This window comes from Schistocerca americana, chromosome 3, assembly GCF_021461395.2.
Source record: "Schistocerca americana isolate TAMUIC-IGC-003095 chromosome 3, iqSchAmer2.1, whole genome shotgun sequence".
Lineage (NCBI taxonomy): Eukaryota > Metazoa > Arthropoda > Insecta > Orthoptera > Acrididae > Schistocerca > Schistocerca americana.
In genome coordinates this window covers 384,015,384-384,037,187 of record NC_060121.1, presented here as the reverse complement: position 1 = coordinate 384,037,187, position 21,804 = coordinate 384,015,384, and the positions used below count along the sequence as shown (strand labels likewise).

General features: G+C 38.3%; 1 protein-coding gene across 2 annotated transcripts in view; it reads right to left on the bottom strand.

The window, feature by feature from the left end:
• Positions 1–12,316: 12,316 nt before the first annotated feature.
• The window catches only part of LOC124605179, a 76,492-nt gene continuing 67,004 nt past the window's right edge, over positions 12,317–21,804 (bottom strand). For both annotated transcript variants that reach the window (XM_047136692.1, XM_047136691.1), the window contains one exon: positions 12,317–20,425. In XM_047136692.1, coding sequence (XP_046992648.1) covers positions 14,146–20,409 — 6,264 coding nt within the window. In that variant the 5' untranslated portion in view covers positions 20,410–20,425 and the 3' untranslated portion in view covers positions 12,317–14,145. The remainder of the gene's footprint in view (positions 20,426–21,804) is intronic.

Below are 21,804 nucleotides of genomic sequence, written 5' to 3'. Positions count from 1 at the left end.
TATTCGAAAGAACAGTTGAGTTATTAAATAGACACAACTGATTTAACAGGTGCATGTACACACATCCACAAACAGTGAAGATAAACTAGTGGAATACTCATTCACAGAGATCAAATCCCTTAACAGAAAGTGCCTAATCTCTGTGTCCTACACGCACCTTTGAAAATACACTCCTGGAAATGGAAAAAAGAACACATTGACACCGGTGTGTCAGACCCACCATACTTGCTCTGGACACTGCGAGAGGGCTGTACAAGCAATGATCACACGCACGGCACAGCGGACACACCAGGAACCGCGGTGTTGGCCGTCGAATGGGGCTAGCTGCGCAGCATTTGTGCACCGCCGCCGTCAGTGTCAGCCAGTTTGCCGTGGCATACGGAGCTCCATCGCAGTCTTTAACACTGGTAGCATGCCGCGACAGCGTGGACGTGAACCGTATATGCAGTTGACGGACTTTGAGCGAGGGCGTATAGTGGGCATGCGGGAGGCCGGGTGGACGTACCGCCGAATTGCTCAACACGTGGGGCGTGAGGTCTCCACAGTACATCGATGTTGTCGCCAGTGGTCAGCGGAAGGTGCACGTGCCCGTCGACCTGGGACCGGACCGCAGCAACGCACGGATGAACGCCAAGACCGTAGGACCCTACGCAGTGCCGTAGGGGACCGCACCGCCACTTCCCAGCAAATTAGGGACACTGTTGCTCCTGGGGTATCGGCGAGGACCATTCGCAACCGTCTCCATGAAGCTGGGCTACGGTCCCGCACACCGTTAGGCCGTCTTCCGCTCACGCTCCAACATCGTGCAGCCAGCCTCCAGTGGTGTCGCGACAGGCGTGAATGGAGGGACGAATGGAGACGTGTCGTCTTCAACGATGAGAGTCGCTTCTGCCTTGGTGCCAATGATGGTCGTATGCGTGTTTGGCGCCGTGCAGGTGAGCGCCACAATCAGGACTGCATATGACCGAGGCACACAGGGCCAACACCCGGCATCATGGTGTGGGGAGCGATCTCCTACACTGGCCGTACACCACTGGTGATCGTCGAGGGGACACTGAATAGTGCACGGTACATCCAAACCGTCATCGAACCCATCGTTCTACCATTCCTAGACCGGCAAGGGAACTTGCTGTTCCAACAGGACAATGCACGTCCGCATGTATCCCGTGCCACCCAACGTGCTCTAGAAGGTGTAAGTCAACTACCCTGGCCAGCAAGATCTCCGGATCTGTCCCCCATTGAGCATGTTTGGGACTGGATGAAGCGTCGTCTCACGCGGTCTGCACGTCCAGCACGAACGCTGGTCCAACTGAGGCGCCAGGTGGAAATGGCATGGCAAGCCGTTCCACAGGACTACATCCAGCATCTCTACGATCGTCTCCATGGGAGAATAGCAGCCTGCATTGCTGCGAAAGGTGGATATACACTGTACTAGTGCCGACATTGTGCATGCTCTGTTGCCTGTGTCTGTGTGCCTGTGGGTCTGTCAGTGTGATCATGTGATGTATCTGACCCCAGGAATGTGTCAATAAAGTTTCCCCTTCCTGGGACAATGAATTCACGGTGTTCTTATTTCAATTTCCAGGAGTATAGGTGGGTTTGCTTATATGTAAAACATTCTCGGTTTTGAACATGTTGGTATATAGAGCAAAAACTGTTTCTGACGAGGACCACTTAAGGTCCGAGATTAACCGTATGAAGTACATGTTCCGAAAGAATGGCTATGGTGCACGCGATATAAAGGCAGCGTTCTCAAAAAAAAAAAAAAAAAAAAAAAAAGGAAATGTGAAAATACTGCATACTCACAGGATGAAACACCGATTGCGGTTCTTCCTTTTTGTGGTGCTATTTCCAGCAAAATAGGAGGAGTCCTATGTAGACGGGGTATAAGACCCATTTTTTTGTCCTAATAAGAAAATTAAGCAGATGACGCACCCTAAAAAGGACAATCTCAGCCTCAGGGTCCCTGGAGTTTATAATATCCCATGTGAGTGTGGAAGCAATTATATATGGTATGCCAGACCATTCGAACTGTTTCCAACCGTTGTGCAGAACACCAACGCCATATTAAAAATAGAGAACTGGAGAAATCGGCAATTGCGGAGCACAGCCTCATGAACAAACAAATTGTATGATGAAACAAAAATTCTGTCCCATGCCTCCACGTACTGGGATTCTGTTATTAAGGAGGCTGTTGAAATAAGAATGAGCCAGAAGAACTTTAACCGTGATAGCGGATACCATCTGCGCTGTGCTAGGAACTGAGCACTTGATGAAGAGAAGCAGCAGAGACGTGCCTTCCAAGGGTTACGTTCCGACGGAAGCGGTGGCGCCCCCCAGCGCACACATTGACACCGTCTGCGACAGCAGTACGTATTCGCCGACCAATTAGAAGCCAACCAATCAGAAGCCGTCCACGAGCTATAAAAAAAAGACTGCCACAGCAGCAGTGAAGACAGTCAGTTGCTCCTGATGATGACAATGGAGGATATCATCAAAAGCTCGAGATTTTATCAAGAATTGACACAGCAAGAAAACCGAGAATGTTTCACAACTACTTAACTGCAAACAACCTACTACATTAATCCCAATCAGGTTCCACAAACAGTGCTTTACATCTTCCTTACTAAAAGTAAGAGATGACCTGTAGTTTGCTATGGATAGACAAGAGAGAGCTATCAAGTTCTTAGACTTCAAAGACTTTAAAACTGTTGTCTTTGATATTTCACTTGCCTAACTTAGAAGCATAAATTTCTCTCTGAGCAGAATGCATTGGTTTTGCTTTTTACCTGTTTTCTCACAAACAATATACCATGTCCAGTACAAGATAGTTGCAATGGAGACAGGTAGTATTATTTGTCCATCAGGATCTGGTCCTATATTCTTTTCATTATACATCTATGATGTGTTAACAGTTCTGCCGTACTGTAAACGCCACATGTATGCTGATGACTTTCACTTAAATCTTAGATCAAAACCAATAAACTCTGAGGGCCATATGTATAAAGCATTTGACATTACATTAACAAAGAAAATTATCTTGGATCAAGCTTAAGTCGGAAATCAGTGGTGTATAAACGTTAACACCAGATTAGATTGCGGTGAAATAGGATCGACTTTGACTGATGAAAATTCACAGATGAAAGACAGGTTCAAAATGTAATCGTCAGTTTACAATGTAGTAACAATAAATGACATCGCTTTTGTTTTTTGCAAATACAAATTTAAATAATAAAGAAGTTTATTATTAACATGTAAATATGTAACTACGCCACTGAGCATACTTCTGAACCTCGATATTTTTTTTTTTTTTTTCAATCTATAAGACCAGGTTATCGGACTTATCACCTATGTATCTAGTGAGTCCAGATAATAATTTGTCTTACAACTAGTGGCGGCTGCTACGTAAGCACACATGAACACCCTAGTTTTGACTTCTTGCTGATTTGTTGGTTATTTTTCTTTGAATGCTGTTAACCTTAATGAAGATGCAACAATCTGAAGTACACGGTGCTAAACCTACCGCACTGTGCTTTGTTGTTCCTCCAGACTCCGTGAAACTTGTGCACATATTAATGAACTTCTGCGCATGCGCACCTAGTGTGACGTAATTGCTTTACGCACCAAATGCATACAGATTTGACAAACAATGTGCACAGTTCATGGCATGCACTGCTTACCACTCACCGACAAATTTACGCCAATGTCACTAAATCCCGCTTGGTAGTGGGGCACTCCACAGGTATGCCAATTCATTCACTATACAGTAAAATTAAATCAGAGATCAGTACACGTTATACTGATAGAAAAACAAATTTTGTGGGGGTTTTGAATGAGAAATAGTATATTAAGTTTTGGATTTATCATACAGTAATCCATTTGAGGCACTGAGAACCATTAAGCACATCATTGTCGATTGTGAGAGACTAGCATTTAATCATGCTTCTGACATCTGCTGATAGAAAAACAAATTTTGTGGGGGTTTTGAATGAGAAATAGTATATTAAGTTTTGGATTTATCATACAGTAATCCATTTGAGGCACTGAGAACCATTAAGCACATCATTGTCGATTGTGAGAGACTAGCATTTAATCATGCTTCTGACATCTGCTGATCTTATGATGGGTCAGGTTTATCTGTACTGTAGGCCCACATTGTACGTATATCTGAATATCCACAAAAAGCGGTCTCACTGGTTTCTCTGATTTTCACTGAAATACAACTCTGTGCCCTTATGGCTCTCAGTGCCTCATTTGTATTCTAGTCAAGTGACCTTGTTGGTAAACAGTACTACTTGAATTTAATAGTTTGCGCAAACAGCAGTTTGTTTTGGAGTTGGTTGTTTACTGTGCAGGTTCAAAAAATGGCTCTGAGCACTATGGGACTTAACTGCTGAGGTCATCAATCCCCTAGAACTTAGAACTACTTAAACCTAATTAACCTAAGGACATCACACACATCCATGCCTGAGGCAGGAATCGAACCTGCGACCGTAGCGGTTGCTGGGGTTCCAGACTGTCGCGCCTAGAACCGCTCGGCCACTCTGGCCAGCTACTGTGCAAGAATCGGCTTTTCTGTGCAATGTCCACATGAACTCTGTTGAACCTATATTAAGCACTAACAGAAAAGAAAACTACCAGGAAAAGTTAGACGCAAAGGAAGTAGGTCCTCCCAGACCAGATCCGCTGTCTGAGAAAGTGAAGAAATCAAATTAGCATGGCTACAAGCGCATTTAACAAAGAAATATATAATAAGCTAAGTTGTTGTGTGGGCGCAACGCAAGAATGCCTGATTTTCAGCAATGAAGTTAATATGTAAACTAATACAAGAATTAAGGATCTTGTACGTTTTTTCGAAAAAAAATAGAGAAGACAAAAACTCCCACTTACACAACAATGCGGATCAGAGAGTAGCGAAAGCTTAAACATTATTTCATTTTTGCCATAAACTGTACTTAATTATGTACAAAACAACAACATTCTTCACGAACAATTCTTCCTTTTTTCAGACAAATTGTGCATAACATTATTATAATAATAATAATTATTATTATCCTTTTCTCAGACGTTATTTCTGGTTAAAAATGGAAAGTGACGCGGACCTTGATCAAGCGTGACTTCCTTTTAACTGTACGGTATATGTTACATTGCATTTAGGAACTTTCAGGTAATTGGACATGTATCAATAATTACAGATTTCTGTAGTTGTATATATAAGTTTGGATGTAGCTGTATTGCATTGATGTACTGGTGGATATTGCGTGGTATGACTCCTGTAGTTGAAAGTATAATTGGTATAATGTCAACTTTATCCTGATGCCACATGTCCTTGACTTCCTCAGCCAGTTGGATGTATTTTTCAATTTTTTCACCTGTTTTCTTCTGTATATTTGCTGTATTGGGTACGGATATTTCGATTAGTTGTGTTAATTTCTTCTTTTTATTGGTGAGTATGATGTCAGGTTTGTTATGTGGTGTTGTTTTATCTGTTATAATGGTTCTGTTCCAGTATAATTTGTATTCATCATTCTCCAGTACATTTTGTGGTGCATACTTGTATGTGGGAACGTGTTGTTTTATTAGTTTATGTTGTATGGCAAGTTGTTGATGTATTATTTTTGCTACATTGTCACGTCTTCTGGGGTATTCTGTATTTGCTAGTATTGTACATCTGCTTGTGATGTGATCTACTGTTTCGATTTGTTGTTTGCAAAGTCTGCATTTATCTGTTGTGGTATTGGGATCTTTAATAATATGCTTGCTGTAATATTTGGTGTTTATTGTTTGATCCTGTATTGCAATCATGAATCCTTCCGTCTCACTGTATATATTGCCTTTTCTTAGCCAAGTGTTGGGTGCGTCTTGATCGATGTGTGGCTGTGTTAGATGATACGGGTGCTTGCCATGTAGTGTTTTCTTCTTCCAATTTACTTTCTTCATATCTGTTGATGTTATGTGATCTAAAGGGTTGTAGAAGTGGTTATGAAATTGCAGTGGTGTAGCAGATGTATTTATATGAGTGATTGCTTTATGTATTTTGCTAGTTTCTGCTCGTTCTATAAAGAATTTTCTTAAATTGGCTACCTGTCATTAATGTCGATAAATCCCCTTCCTCCTTCCTTTCTGCTTAATGTGAATCTTTCTGTTGCTGAGTGTATGTGATGTATTCTATATTTGTGGCATTGTGATCAAGTAAGTGTGTCGAGTGCTTCTAGGTCTGTGTTACTCCATTTCAATACGCCAAATGAGTAGGTCAATATTGGTATAGCATAAGTATTTATTGCTTTTGTCTTGTTTCTTGCTGTCTATTATTATTATTATTATTATTATTATTATTATTATTATTGACAGCACCGAAGTTGTATAAATATATTGATAAACGTAACAGTTATCTGCAGGTGCAATTAATTTTGCACTCCCATATTTATCTGAATTTAAAAATTTGTGAACGCCCAGAATGCATACCTAAAAGCTATCAGTGCTTATAACAATTCATGGATATGTCTCGCAATTTATATGATTAATTTCAAGGCATTTTGTAGACACTCAGCAACAGAGTAAAAAAAGAAAAATATGAAATATTTGCCATGGACGATTACACATGTTGATATTGATAACATCCAATAATGATTGAACGCCTCTTATAAAGGTGCTCTCTCGGCTTTAGTAGTAGTAACAATGAATTTTGAACTATTGAAGATTTGTCTAAATTGCTATAGCATCTGCACGAGCACTGATGAATAAAGGAAAAATAAGCACATATACGTAAGATGTTTAGCGAGTTGTTATTCATCTAGCACCCTTCGTACATCTGCTTTGGTAGGTCAGAGCTTCTGTTTTGGTCTTGCCTTTAAACAGCCCCAAGTTCAAATCCAGGTCAATTCCAGTATTTATTTATTTTTTTATTATTATTGTTTGATACTACTCTCTGTGCTGTATTGGCCACAAAGACAATTATAATAATTTTTCGTTCTGAAATCACATCACTCTTGGCGTTTTCCGAGCATTCTGGACCAGTTTGGTGGGCAGCATTCTGGGTGCAAGAAATTTACACGTGAATTATGGTATATTGTTTCCTTTCGTTTACTTTACAGACATCTGACTATTCCAATGTGTCTGCTGAGTACGACAATGGACGAGCTCATTCTCTAAATTAAGTGATAAATCATTTAAACTTGAATAGGAAATATAATGTGCAGCTTTTAGAACTAACAATGAGGGAGTATGAATCTGCTATAAAAAGAAACCAGCCACCGACTCCAATGTGCATGCTACTCTTACGCTGAAGAGCCAAAGAAACTGGTACACTTGCCTAATACTGTGTAGGGACCCCGCGAGCACTCAGAAGTGCCGCAACACTACGTGGCACGGACTCAACTAAGGTCTGAAGTAGGGCTGGAGTGAATTGACACCACAAATCCTGGAGGGCTGTCCATAAATCTGTAAGAGTACGAGGGGTGGAGATCTCTTCTGAAGAGCACAATACTAGGCATTCCAGATGTACTCAATAATGTTCATGTCTGGGGAGTTTGGTGGGTAGCAGAAGTTTTTCAACCTAGAAGAGGGTTCCTGGAACCACTCTGTAGCAATTCTGGGCATGTGGGGTGTCACATTGTCCTGCTGGGATTATCAGAATGCACAACGGACATGAACAGATGCAGGTGATCAGACAGGATGCTTACGTACGTGTCACCTGTCAAGAGTCATATCTGCACTATCAGGGGTCCCAACTGTACACACCCCATACCGGTAAACAGCCTCCATCAGCTTGAACAGTCTCCTGCTGACATGCAGTGTCCGTAGATTCATGAGGTTGTCTCCATATCCATACACGTCCATCCGCATGATACAATTTGAAATGAGACTCGTCTCACTAGGCAACATGTTTCCAGTCATCAACAGTCCAAAGTCGATGTTGATGGGCCCAAGCAAGGCATAAAGCTTTGTGTTGAGTAGCCATCAAGGTTACTTGAGTGGGCCTTCGGCTCCAAAAGCCCATATCGATGATGTTTCATTGAATGGCTCACACACTGAAGTTTGTTGATGACCCAGCATTGCAATCTGCAGCAATTTGCAGGAGGGTTGCACTTCTGTCACACTGAACGATTCTCTTTAGTTGTTGTTGGTCCCGTTCTTGCAGAATCTTTTTCCGGCCACAGCAATCTGACATTTTACCGTATTCCTGATATTCACGGTAAACTCGTCAAACGCCCATATGGGAAAATCTCCACCTCATCACTACCTCAGAGATGCTGTGTCCCATTGCTTGTGTGCCGACTATAACCCACGTTCAGACCCACTTAAATCTTGATAACATGCCATTGTAGCAGCAGTAACCTGTCTAACAACTGAGCCAGACACTAGTCATATAGGCATTGCCGACCGCAGCACCATCTTCTGCCTATTTACATATCTCTGTATTTAAATATGCATGCCTATACCAGTTTCTTTGCCACTTCAGTGTAACATTTCTATTTTGTGTTACAAGACACTTTCCGGTAACAGTTGGTGATTTGTTCAAATAGATGTAGCAACAGCTTGCAGAGTTGATCTCAAGGTATCGGACTGCACTGCCTGACTGTAGAAAGAATTCATCGAAATACTTACGGAAAAAAATAGCATGACAAAAAATGCAGCATAGCTTTTATCAAATATCACGTTTTCCTGGTATTTTGGAGACTGCAGACTGTACCCATATCCCCATCATATCTCCTGATGGCAAAGTGCAGAGATATGTAGTAATCATCACTGATGGCTTTCGTTCAACACAAAAGCAATCTCAGGCGCTAAGGTTAATCCGAGTGTATTAAAATATATAAAACGTCACACATATTTCGGGATGAAATATTTCTATGAAGAAAGTCCAGAAACAACAGAAAATGAAGCTAACATGAGTTATGATCCAATCAGTGTGGAATTTATGACCAATGTATTTACAAAAACAAATCATGTCTTTTCCTCATTGGCAACAGTAACTTTTCAGTTTTTTTGTCATTATATTGGCTCAATAAAATTTCCAGCAAAAATCTTTTTTTGTAAGGGGAGAAGTTCAAAGATTGTTTCTTTTTCCGTTTACTCTCCATCTTCATCACGTGACACTTTCAATGACGAATACTGTGTGTCTACGACGTACGAATAATGGCTGCATTCAAACCGTGATAATTGTGTCAATAGCCAATTTTGCAGTGTTGCCAAGCATGTTGAACCTCCTTTGGTGAATCCAAGTTTTGTGTTATACAACAGAGTGGAGTCCCGAACAGCATTCAAGTTCTGAACTACTGTCAAAATTGATCTCCAGTCAGGAATGTTTATATAGTCGGCCTTAAGACAGCTATTGAGAATTTCAATGTCGTCTTACGTGAACTAAAATAACGGCCACAAAATATAGGGTGAAAGTTCAATCCATCCAAAACCATGTGATCCTGGTTGATTATTCTAGGCTCATTAGCCCAGAATATTGGGAATCTCTACAATCTTTAATCTTAAATTGGGCCAATACCAGTACCTCTCCCTCAGTGGAGAGTCTAGGAGTAATATTAGATGAAAACTTATCAGCCTATACAGTGACTCCTATCCGTCCTCAACCATACATTTTTGTCTAAAAAACACAGCAGAAACCCTCGTTACCACCAGAGCAAAATCCTTTCTACCCCAAACCATCACTCAGTCCCTTCTGTGAAGTCCTTTACATGGCAGGAACTGAACTCTGGAATAACTTCCCTCATTATATCAGCAAACCAAATAACAGCTCCAGCTTCAAAAGACGTTCAATGGCATATCTACCACACAAACAATGTTGTCTGTCTTTGTTCCTTGCAAGCTCTCATTACTCGATTGGATCAAAGTATCTTTCTTTCCAACTAGATCATTCTCATTTACCATTAACGTCTAACTGGTATACACTACCTAAATTACTATGCCTCAGATCTCACTATCTCAGAAAATATCACTTCTCTATAGCTACATATACATTTTGTTATTGCTCCAGCAATAGAAGTAGCAATAGCAGTAGTGTTGGTAGCAGCAGAAGCCCAAACTCTTTTTCACATGGTCATTGGATTACATTTAAATCACTGCATTAATGCCATTGTATTACTATTTATTTTACTAAAATTGTAATTTCTGAAATAATTATGAAATAAAAATACTGAAAGCTCGAATATGACCTAGTCAAATAAATAAATCATAATAATTACTTTCAGAGCGCTTACAGATGATAAAAGCTGAAAATGATTCATTGATATACCAGTAAGCTATCTAGAAGCAACCTCCCTGTGATTTACTGTATTAAAGGTGATCCTACAGCTGGACTCTCTCAAATTTTGAGTATTTAGGGGCCAGAGAATTTCTTGGATATGCTCTTTCAGTTACTGTTAGACCTTTCATGTCTTCTACATCTATATCTTAACGATCTCACAAATTTTCTCCCACCCAAAAGGGGACAATTGGCTCATGGATGTAAGGGGGGAAACATCAACCAACATAAAAAGTGTGAAGGCAAATTATCTTTGTCCCAATGCTCTGCAAGCTAAAAAAAATTGCACTCATTAGCATTAGGAACAATACTGTAGTTAAAATACTTACCATCCTCCCAAAATTGCAATTAATTTGTTGATTTTGCAGACTAAATGCTTAATATTTTTTATTAAAAAAGGTGTCTCAGGTAGAAATAAAAGCATTGAAATTAATATTGACATTTATTTTTTTACATGTATGTACACATTAATTACCGTACCAAAATATTTCAGCTCCAAAATACTCAACAAAATAAAAGTACTGAGAAATTCTAGAGAGAGATGTATATAGCGCCATGCTATGAATCATAAAAGCCTGATGATTTTACACTGTGTGTATTTTAAGTCTTAAAAATTAGGTAATATCAGAGATTTTGCAAGAAAATTAACATGCAATATTTCTGCCATTTCTAGTTACACTGATACATTTATCTGCCTACTCTGCCAAAAAGCTCACAATCTGAAATGTATGTGATAAACAGTGTTATCCTCGTGAAATACAGGGGATTACACTGTTGAGATTTGTCACTGAAATTGTGGAACCAATACTACTATTAGAATCCAAAACTACAATCCTATACATAACATCTGTAATATCCATAGCTTTACACAAAGAAGCAATAACTAAAGTTATATTTGATATCTCTTTTTACTTAAATCTCAAGTATCTAGAAATCTGAACATCCAACCTACTGTTGATAGTAAAATTACTGTGTCATACATCTACATTTGTTTCAAATATGTGACATTATTTACAACACATACAATATTTTTGTACTGCAACTACATGTATTAGGACACAGCTGGACAAACATCATGAAATCCCCTTTGCGAAGTGTACCAATCAAACATGACGACATGTGCTGGTAATTTGAGAATACCTCTATTTGAAACAGACAAAGCACAATTCATTCTTGCCTCAATTTATTATGAAGCATCTTCAGTCAATACATGTCACACACAGTAAACATGTTACAATGACCTGTGACCGACTTGAGAATTAAATTCAGATCCATTTACTTTGATATTCAATGTGTTTCAGCAATGGAGAAACACAATGACATCAATAATCCTTTGCTGAAAACTGAAGACTGTTTACAATTCCACACTCTGAGGTCTACCTGCTCCTCTTATTTCTGATAGGTTACAGAAACAAAGAAATACAGTTTGCGTAAAAAGAAAACAATGTCACTTATTTCACGATTTCAAAAATCGAGCTTGTCTCAATGTTCAACAACATATTTTGCGCCATGTACAACTTATATTCTATGACCTTCAGTTCAGTTTTAGCAGAGTCACAATCAAATTATCTCTCTAATCAGTCCATTTACCACGTGTCTTTCCCCTATTACTATTTGTTTTCTTGCATGATTACATTTTTGGTCTACATAACAACCTGCTCTGCATATTATCTATTATTTTCCTTCCAAATAATTTGAGCCTACTGTCTGTTTTAGTAAACATATCATTTATATCATTTGAGAGTAGAGAAACATTCAAATAGAATTCTTGAATTTCAACATAATCCATATAAGCACTAATGAAGAATTTATTCTTTCTTCGCCATTCCGTTTTTGAGATGAGCACCTGATTTCTTTGTTTACAAGGATAACCATCCTACCCATGAAATCTTCCTTTATCTGCCATAAGGATGTACATTAAGTTATAACTACTTCAATGCAAAGCCAATTTATACCCTTGAGATGTGTATTTACACTGCTGTTTAATTAAATTCATAAAAACAGTTGCTTGTAGTTAAAAAAAAAATAAAAAATACATAAAAAAAAAAAAATAATATCAAGGACTGTAAACAACTAAAGTTCATATAACAAGTAAATTTGTCGTTTCTATTTTCATACACTGCAGATATTAAACATAAATTGTAAAGACTCTCACAAGTGAAAGCTTTTACACTGTATGCACCTCTCATCCAAAGTTGTACTATAACAACCTCCTCTTGTATAGTTATTAATCTAATAGAGCAGTGTCTCCATAGTAAAAAAAAACACACACACCAGAACAAGACAAAATATGATTTATGTAGAGCCACAAATAGCTAACTCTACAGTCTCATCTTTAAAGTGGAGTTCTCAATGTCGTGTATCTGTTTCCCTTTTTCATGAATACCACATATAACAAATTGTTTTAGTTTTCCTTCTCTTAATGTCTTGTATGTTGACTATTTGTTTTCTTTGATATTAAATTCTTTCTTTTGTGTTTTTTCTCTTAATACTTAATTATCTTTAAACACATTTCACATAATTCTCAAAATGTATACCAATGTGAAAATAAAGCACTTTCAACGCTTTGTAAAATAAATGAATACGTCTAAGCCTAAATACACGTGAATATGGTTTTTTTTTTTAGTTGTAGCACGTAACAAGAGCTCCAGATTAATCAAAAATATCTCTGAAATAACTATGCACGATATATTTCTAGTTTCTAAGTATGTAGGCATTTTACGTTAAAATCATCCTCTTACCATCGGTCACCATCTAGGTTGGAGGAATAACCTAGCTCATGGTTACAAAAACTGATAAAATTGTATAAAGTTTGTCACACAAATAAACAATAAAATTAAATTATTTCAGAAATAAACTTTTGTATATTCAACTCAGTGACTTTTTAATATCTGGTATATTAAATTATACAGCGATACACTAAACTCTAGCAAGTTAAAACTCTCTGAATTATAGTACATAAAAAAGTAAAAAACCTTTCTGAGACTGCTCTCAAGTACAATGTTTAATACACAATAGAATGACATGGTATACCCATCACTGAAAACTAGGTACACATACTTTATGGTATCAGATACAACACACAAACTATTTTTTCTCTGTACAAATCCATATCATTTTATAACACACAATGTTCTGTCATATTTTTTTGAATGAATCATTTTTGCCAGAGACTGAGAATAAACATGATACTCCTGCACTAAAAATTGACTTCTTATACAGAGGTTGCATGACAAATAGTACATAAAGCTGCAGTGAACATTCTCCCAACCAATATCCACAGCTATCTTCTACCAATGATATTATCATTAAGTTAAGTTACAGAGACACACTTTTGGTACCTAAACTTTAGTCCTTTTTCTCAAGTAAGAAAATGGTTAACAAATACAACTGACAGTCTTTCCTCAATATGTTATAGCAACAAAACAAGTAACTCCTCAAATAAGGTACATCTCCCCTTTCTATATGTATTCTGTTTTGAAGACAGTTCAATTTTTCTTCAACACCACAGACTTTCTGATTGACACTTAGCAGTGACCCAAACACATAACACAAAAACAGTCCATTTGATGGCACTCATCTCACACATTTGTAAACATGGCAAACAATTTAAATTTGTAAAACCATATTGTAATGAATAGATGCAGAGCTGGTACAACATTACAAACTGTGAAATATGAAATAATTTTATACCTGTGTTCCATAAACTTAGCTATGTACACATTACCAAGAAATCATTAATGTAAACCAACATTTACACACGGGACAAGCTTCAATGAATTCAAAATCACATATTTGAAGCACTGAAACTTTCAGATTCAATCCAAACAAAATTCTTCAAGAATCACGACTTTTACTACAACACTGATAGCCAGTCAGTATTGGTACTTTTACATGAAATCTAATTCATCATCAGATATTGGTTCCAGGCCAGCAATGTCATTATCTCCTGAATCAGGTAAATTTAGATTGTCCTTTAACATTTCATCACTATCAGCTCTCATTTTTGCGCGGCATTCATCAATAACTTTCTCATTCATTCCATTTAAACCTACTGCTAATGGAGGTTTCACATTGTCTGCAATCTCTGCCTCCTGGATTTCATTTTGTCCTTTTGTTAATGTTTCTACATTCCTATCAGCACAATCTGGTTCTTGTAAGATAGAATGATCTCCAACCTCCTGAAGTATTTGTTCATCTTCCTCAAAAACATCTGGCACAGTGTGCCGGACGTTAAAAGAGAGGTTTTCAACCCCTACTAATGATGGGCAACAATCTGAAATGCCAGCAGTTATTTCACTATTTGTGCTAAGATCACTTGTAGGAACAAACGGAATGTCTGTGCCAACCTCATCACCAGAAACCAACGCATCACCTTCACTGCTGGCATCAAGAGCAACCACTACTTCATTGCTAGCAACTTCACTAGCACTCACAAGTTCAACTTCATGATCAGCATCTGCAGTCTCTAGCCCTTGCCTAGTTTTCTCTACCTCAGCCTCACTGTTAACATCCTCAGTCTCAATTTTACAGTTTACATCATCATCAGTTTTGTCTTCACATGTTGAAACTACTTTCTGTGTACCACAGCTTGAATCTGTAATCTCAATCTCTTGAGCTGTTGTTCCAGCCTCAACTACTTCGCTTTTTCCAGTTGTGTCAACTCCACAGTTGGAAATCAGAGGTTCCATTTCACTCTCCTTCGTATCAACCAAATTATTAGAATCTACAGACTGAGCCCTCTGATCAACATCCACTGGTGTGCCCTCTTTAGCAGATTCTTGGACAGTATGCTGGTGACTCTCATCTGAATTGTTAGTACCATCATGATCAGTACATGGACTGCAGTCATCAACACCAACATCTTTGGAGTTAGTATCATTAGTGGCTTTCATCTCAAGACCATCATTAAAGGTTTGAATCTTCTGAGAAGCAAACTCGATACTTAACTCGTTATTGGGATTCAGAACTTGCTGTTCATGCTCTGTATCCAGAGTCTCTGTTTGAAGCACATTTTCTCCTTCATGACCAGCATTCAGAGCATCCAGATTGTGACCAGAATCTGGACTTTCTACCTCTGGCTCAACATTGTCAATCTTTAGCTCAGGACCACTATCCAATGTGGCAGAAATTTCCTCATATTCTATGTCATGGCCACTATCTGAAACAACAATCTTGTTATCTAATTTAGAAGAAACATCACAGGTGGTATTAATATTTCCCTTATAACTACTGTCAGTCTCTTGACTGGCATCACAGACACCATCAGGTTGAGTAAGCAGGTCCAGTTCTGTATCCTTGACTTCTGAACTGTCACAAATATATTTGTGGCCATTAAGTTCATCCAGTTTTGGCGCTGTATCATTACTATTTTTTCCAGAGTCTATCTCCATGCACTCTACTGTATCTGCTTCTGATGGTGAATGCACTTCAATGCTTCTACTGCCTGTTTCGGTAACACCAACTATGTCATCTGATGCAGTGATAAGCATTTCATTTGCTTCTTTATTCTCAACCAGAAGAACATCTTTTATTAAGCCATTCTCAGTAGCACCTGCCTCATCTTCACAAATTTCATTCCGTAATACATCCGCTAAAGAATCTTTTGTAGAATTAACTTCATTTTCATTATTAGCTGCTAGTACAAGATCTGTTGGAGGTGTCACTTCACCTAGAGCATGAGTTTCATTTTCAGGCTGGCTGCTTGTTTCAACAGACGTATTTGTGTTACATTTTTCAGAGGCATTGCTTTCAATTTTTGCTATTTCACTAACTTCATCTGAGTTCTGTTTATTCAGTAGGTCTGAATTATCTACACACTCAACCTGCTCAATAATTATCTTTCCATTTATCTCACTGCCAGTCTCTCCCTCCATTATTTCTATAGGCTTTTTATCAACTTGTTCCTCATTTACTATGTTTTCAGTGATATCTTCAGGGTGAAAATTTTTGTCGCTTTTGAATTGTTCCTTTTTATTACATTCTAACACAGTGTCCTTATCATTACATTCTAACACTGTCTCATCATCACGACATATCTCTGATGGTAGTTCCCTCTCATCACACTTGTCATTATTACCACATGTTTCCACAATTTCATGCGTAACTGTGCTGTTTGTTGTACCCAACATAACCTGCTTTTCTTGGTCAGTGGCTTTTTGTTCTTCCTCATTTACACTTTCCACAAGAACTGAAATGCTGTGTTTATCTCCACTGTCAACTTTATACTTGTGTTGTGGACTGGCTCCTGCACTATCAATACAATATGCATCATGGTGCCCAACATTCTGATTTACTGTCTCAATTTGTGACTGTTGACAGCTACTTTCTGAAGCTATACTGCCTTTTACAGATATCACAGAATCATCTTTTGTAACACTGTTTGGAAAATCTTTGTTACCTCCAAGTGAAATGTCATCTGTCATACGCATGTCATCAGAAGTCTTGCCTTCGAGGACATTATTTCCACCCACTGCAATTTCATGAGTACTGTCTTCCAAATTTTGATTTTTATTATCTGTAATGTCGGTAGAAAGTTCCAAAATACTCTCCTTAGCACTGGTGAGACACACTGTTTCATCATGTGACTGTACTTGTTGACTTCCATCAAGAACTTCCGATTCATTATCAACAAGCTGTTTTCTATTACCTTCATCATCTTCAAAATCTTTTAATTTAGTAACTTCACCTTCAATATTATTAACACTAGAAGTTTCAGGGCTACCTCCTTCACTGTCCCAATCCTTGTGGCTATTATTTAATTCCACATCACCTGGCAATTTAATGTTAGTATCTGCCTGGTCAGTATCACTTGACGTTTTTGTATCGGTCTTTGCTTCATTTTCTACGACAATTTTATCTCCATAGTTCAGCTGACGCAGTATTTCTTCTGGATTGTGTGTTTCTCCTTTTAAATATTGAGTTACTGCTTCAGCAGTTTCACTAGGAACTACTGTTGCCAAATTTTGGGTAACCGAAGTGTGCTGCAGGGCATTCATGCCATAAGGAGGTTTCTCCATTGATGACTTACTTGTTTTATCAATACCTGAATTAACTGCATCTGCTGTTTGTCTCAAATTCCTGATTCCCGTAACTGATATCAGATCTTCTTCTGAACTCTCACCAAAAATTTCTTCCAGAAGCACAGCAATTTCATCTGAACTTTTCGGCTTTTTAGCTATTTCTGGGGAACAGACAGAAGAACTTTCTTTGGACAATTCAATCTCTGCTTTGGATGCTTTTGAGTTCTCAAGAATGGGGTCTGTTTTATTTTTATCCATCTCAGCAGGTGGACATATATCTGCATCACTACGTATCCTCTGCTGACTGTGTTCAATGTCCTGTTTCTTTAACACAGGAACAGTGTCACAATTATCAAATGGGATACTTTTCTCGTGGTCAGTATCATGCATTTCACCAGTCTCCACCATTTCAAGAGACTTATTTACATTTGACTTTCTCTCTTCGTCAGTATTTTCAAGGTTTTCAACCTGTATAGCATCTGTATCTTCATCTTTCCTCTCTACAGTTTGCACTGTTCCAATATCAGCTTCTGCATTCATTTCAGTATTACTGCCATCATATGTCATGTTCATCTCGTATGTTACACCTTTCTGTATTTCACTATCACTGCTGCAAATATTTAATGAAGAAAAATCATCTTCCCTTATTAATGAAAGCACACCCTGAGGGCTATCACATTTGTGTAAAACAAGAACAGGCTGCCTTCCAGTATGTGAAAGTTCATGCAACCTCTCCTCTGCAAGACTACTGTACTTATTATTGCACATGTCACATTTGTAAGTGAGATTTTTAGCTCTTGTGAATTCTTTTTCTACAGCTGTTTGTTTTCTTCTTACAGGCACGCTTTCTATTTTACGCTTCTTTACGCCTGGTGACTTGTCTGGCAGATCCATTTTTCTCTTCCTAGATGCAGCAGTTTTTTCTGACAATGGAGATGTGTCCAATGTATTAACATCAGATTTCTTAATATGTTGTACAGTTGTTATCTTTGAATGCAATTTACCAAAAACTGACTTGCTGCCTCCATGGGATAAACTCTTCCTGTTTTTGAAATCATTACCAGTTTTTCTTGTTAACACACTTTTTGCATGAGGCCTTTCCCCTGGTTTACTATACTTCGGTAGCACACTACCTTTACGAGAGATCACAGTATTCGGTTTATTCTTCTCAAGAATGAGTTGTGTCTTTTTATTATTAGTTAGACTACTTTTAGCAACAGCAGCTTCTGGTAACATTTTCCTCAATGCCACAGATCTTATTTGTGAAAGTCTTATTTTAGAAGTGTTTCTATCACCTTTAGTTTCTAAATTGGATAATGCAATTTTTGCTTTTCCTGAAGAAATTACTTGTTTTTGGCCCTTTCTTAACAAACCAGGTAGGTTTTCATTTTTACTCTGGATTCGAACAGGAAGTGCAGATTTACTCAAGTTATTTGAAGTGCTACTTCCTCTTTTTGTTCTCGTTCCAGATGTTTCATTGCTATTTCTTCTTAAGACCCTTATTTCAGAAGCAGTTTCAGTATTTATAGAATTTCTTCTTGAAACTCTAGCAGGTGTAGTTTCAGTACTTGTGCTACTTCTCCGTGACGTTTTCTTCCCTCCTTCAATTTCAGCATTTACACTACTACTTCGTGACACCATCTTTTCTGATGCAGTCTCCACCATCATTTTCGTTCTTTGTGGTGTTTTTTTCTGTGAATTAATTTCAGCATTCATGCTGCTTCTTCGGGACTTCCTCTCAGATGAAATTTCAGTGGTCATGCTACTTCTCTCAGACTTCTCTGTTGAAGATTCAACATTCTCACTGCCTTTCTCTTTCTGTATCGTTCTCTTCTCAGATGGAACTTCAGTGTTCAAGCCATTTTTTCGTAAAGTTTTCTTTTCTGATGCTGATTCATTATTACTGCTGCTTCTTCTGGAAGTTCTTGTTTTTGTTATGGTTTCAGTGCTTAGACTATTTTTCCTAGAAACTCTTCTTTCTGGTAATCTTTGAGCATTCACTTTCAATGGTGAAACTGATAACTTTTTCCCTAGTTTCTCCTGCTCAGTGTTTTCTGCAGTAGATTGGTCACTTGTCCTCCTATAACTCTTCTCATTTTTGTTACTTGTGGTTACATCAGTAGTTACGCTTGACACATTTCTGGAGTTAGAAGCAGCCCGAGTCCTTTCTTTTGCACCTGTTTCATTCAGTTGTCTGCTATTTATTTCAAAAATTTGTTTACCGTCTTTGCATTGTTGTTCTTTGGATGTATTTACAAATTCTACTGGAAATGTTGAGCTGCCACCTCTACGTGCTCTCTTTGGCTGCACAATCATTTCATTAGCTGTATCATTTAGAACAACCTGAGATTCATTAAATCTGCGTTTGAGAGATCTCTGTGACAGAAAACCTTTGCCGAAAGGATGGCCAGCAGGATATCTCGACACATCGAAAAGCTTCACCAGACATTTCTTAACTGTTGGTGAAGTTGCTCTAGGTAATACAGGTTGTGTGGCTACATGTACCTCTTTAGGTTTCTTTTTTGACCAACAAGAGTCACAAATTTTTACACCAAGAGCACCTCTCAATCGTAGTTTATCACGATCAAACACCACAGATTTACATTCAGCACAGCACCTGCTAGCCTTACGGTTCTCTCTCACTTTACTCAACATTGTTGGAGTGCTTTCTTTATGTGGTGGTATGTTGGTGTTCACACGTTTTCTTGACACTGCACTGTCAACACTCATTATGTCTGAATCACAGTTTGTAGGTTGCTTGTTTCTACAAGATAACGAACCAATGTCCTCTTTACGATTCTGCCATGCACCAGTTCTCAGAGCTTTTCCAACTTCCTCTGTAACTTGTATGCATCTGGTCTTTGTTTCTGTAAGCCCACCTCTGAGTGGTGGCCTACTTAAATCCTCACCTTTTAATCTGTTTTTACTTGATTTTCGTCCTTTTTTAAGATTGTTTGAAACCACTACCTCTTCATGAGCCAAAAATACTGGAGCCTCATCTCTCAAAATTGTTTTCAAAGTTTGTTTTCTTCTGTCATGCCTTCCAGTTATAACTCTTATTTTTGTGTCTGTGTCAGAAAGTTTATTGTTGGGTTGAATTTCAACTGATTTCCTTGTAGAAATTCGTGTCATGGGCAAGCTGTTGTTTCTGAAACAGAAAATAAAATCAGTTTTTTACACACAACATAACAAGCAGAGCAGTTTCTTTACAACGATTCCCTCTGAAATACGAAGTTTCTCTTAACTAGATTTAATACTGAAAAAACAAATATAAGAAGAAGGATCAGAGTGGAAGAGAGCCACTGATATTGGTGGTAACTTCAAATGGACTCAAGTAGTTACACTAAACATTCACTTCATGCAACATTTGCTGTCCACAATTTCATTTCCTCTACTACTTTCATTATTTGATCTTGTTTTCTTTCCCTATAACCCCAATGCATACAGTTAGAGCCTCAAACATCTGCATGTTCAACATCATTACACAACACCTTTCAAAACAACTAGTATTAATTTAATACTTCACAGAAGAATATCTGAAGAGGACAAGGGAGACAGCAATGAAAATAAGTATTGAATACAAAGAAAATGGACAGAGATGTTAGTGGAAGGGGAAACCAGATAGTGGGTTCTACGACGCAGTTTGAAACCAGCAGATGGCCATGAAAACAGCTCAGTTGAGCATTAGCGTCAGACGAAGCAACAAACTGTATGTGAACAGTATATGTATTAATCCACAATAGCCAGTTGCGCTGCAGTGCATATATCACATTCTGAAGAGCAAAATATCTTGCATGTCACACATAAGAATCTTTGTCTAGTGTTATTACTTAACACACTCAGCAACTTCATTTTTGCACCACATAACAGTGATCATGCTTCATCAAGATTTACATACAGGGTGAGTCATGTCTGATTTACAAAGAGCATCATGAGTCTATTCCACTTCCAGGAGCACCATTGTACTGCCCAGTTAAAATGGCTACATTCACTGGCGTGGAGCATGCTTGCTGTGTGTTCTGGTTCCACAAAACTAACTCTGCAACAACTGTTCACCATAAACTTCACACCAAATATGTCAAAGAACCTCCATGCTCATCTACGATCTATTCTTTGCAAATTTACTCTTACCAAGTTGGAAGTGTGTGGCCCTTTCTTCTGCATGGAGAAAACTGTCACTGGTTTTGTGTATCTGGATATGGTTGTAAACTTTTTAATTCCAGAGATTGATGAAGATGACCGAGATGGGGTGGTTTACTACCAGCAAGACAGTGCACCACCTCATTTCCCCACGAAAACTTGAGGTTTCCTCGATAATAACTTTCCAGATAAGTGGACTGGCCATAAACAGTCAATCATATGGCCACTCCCCAGACTTGACACCACTGGATTTCTTTCTATGGGGTTTCATTAAAGACCATGTGTATGTTCTTCCCCTACCAAACAATTTAGCAGACCTGAAAAACTGAACCTACACTGCCACTGCTCAAGCTACACTGAATTTGCTGCAACAAATGTAGGAAGAAA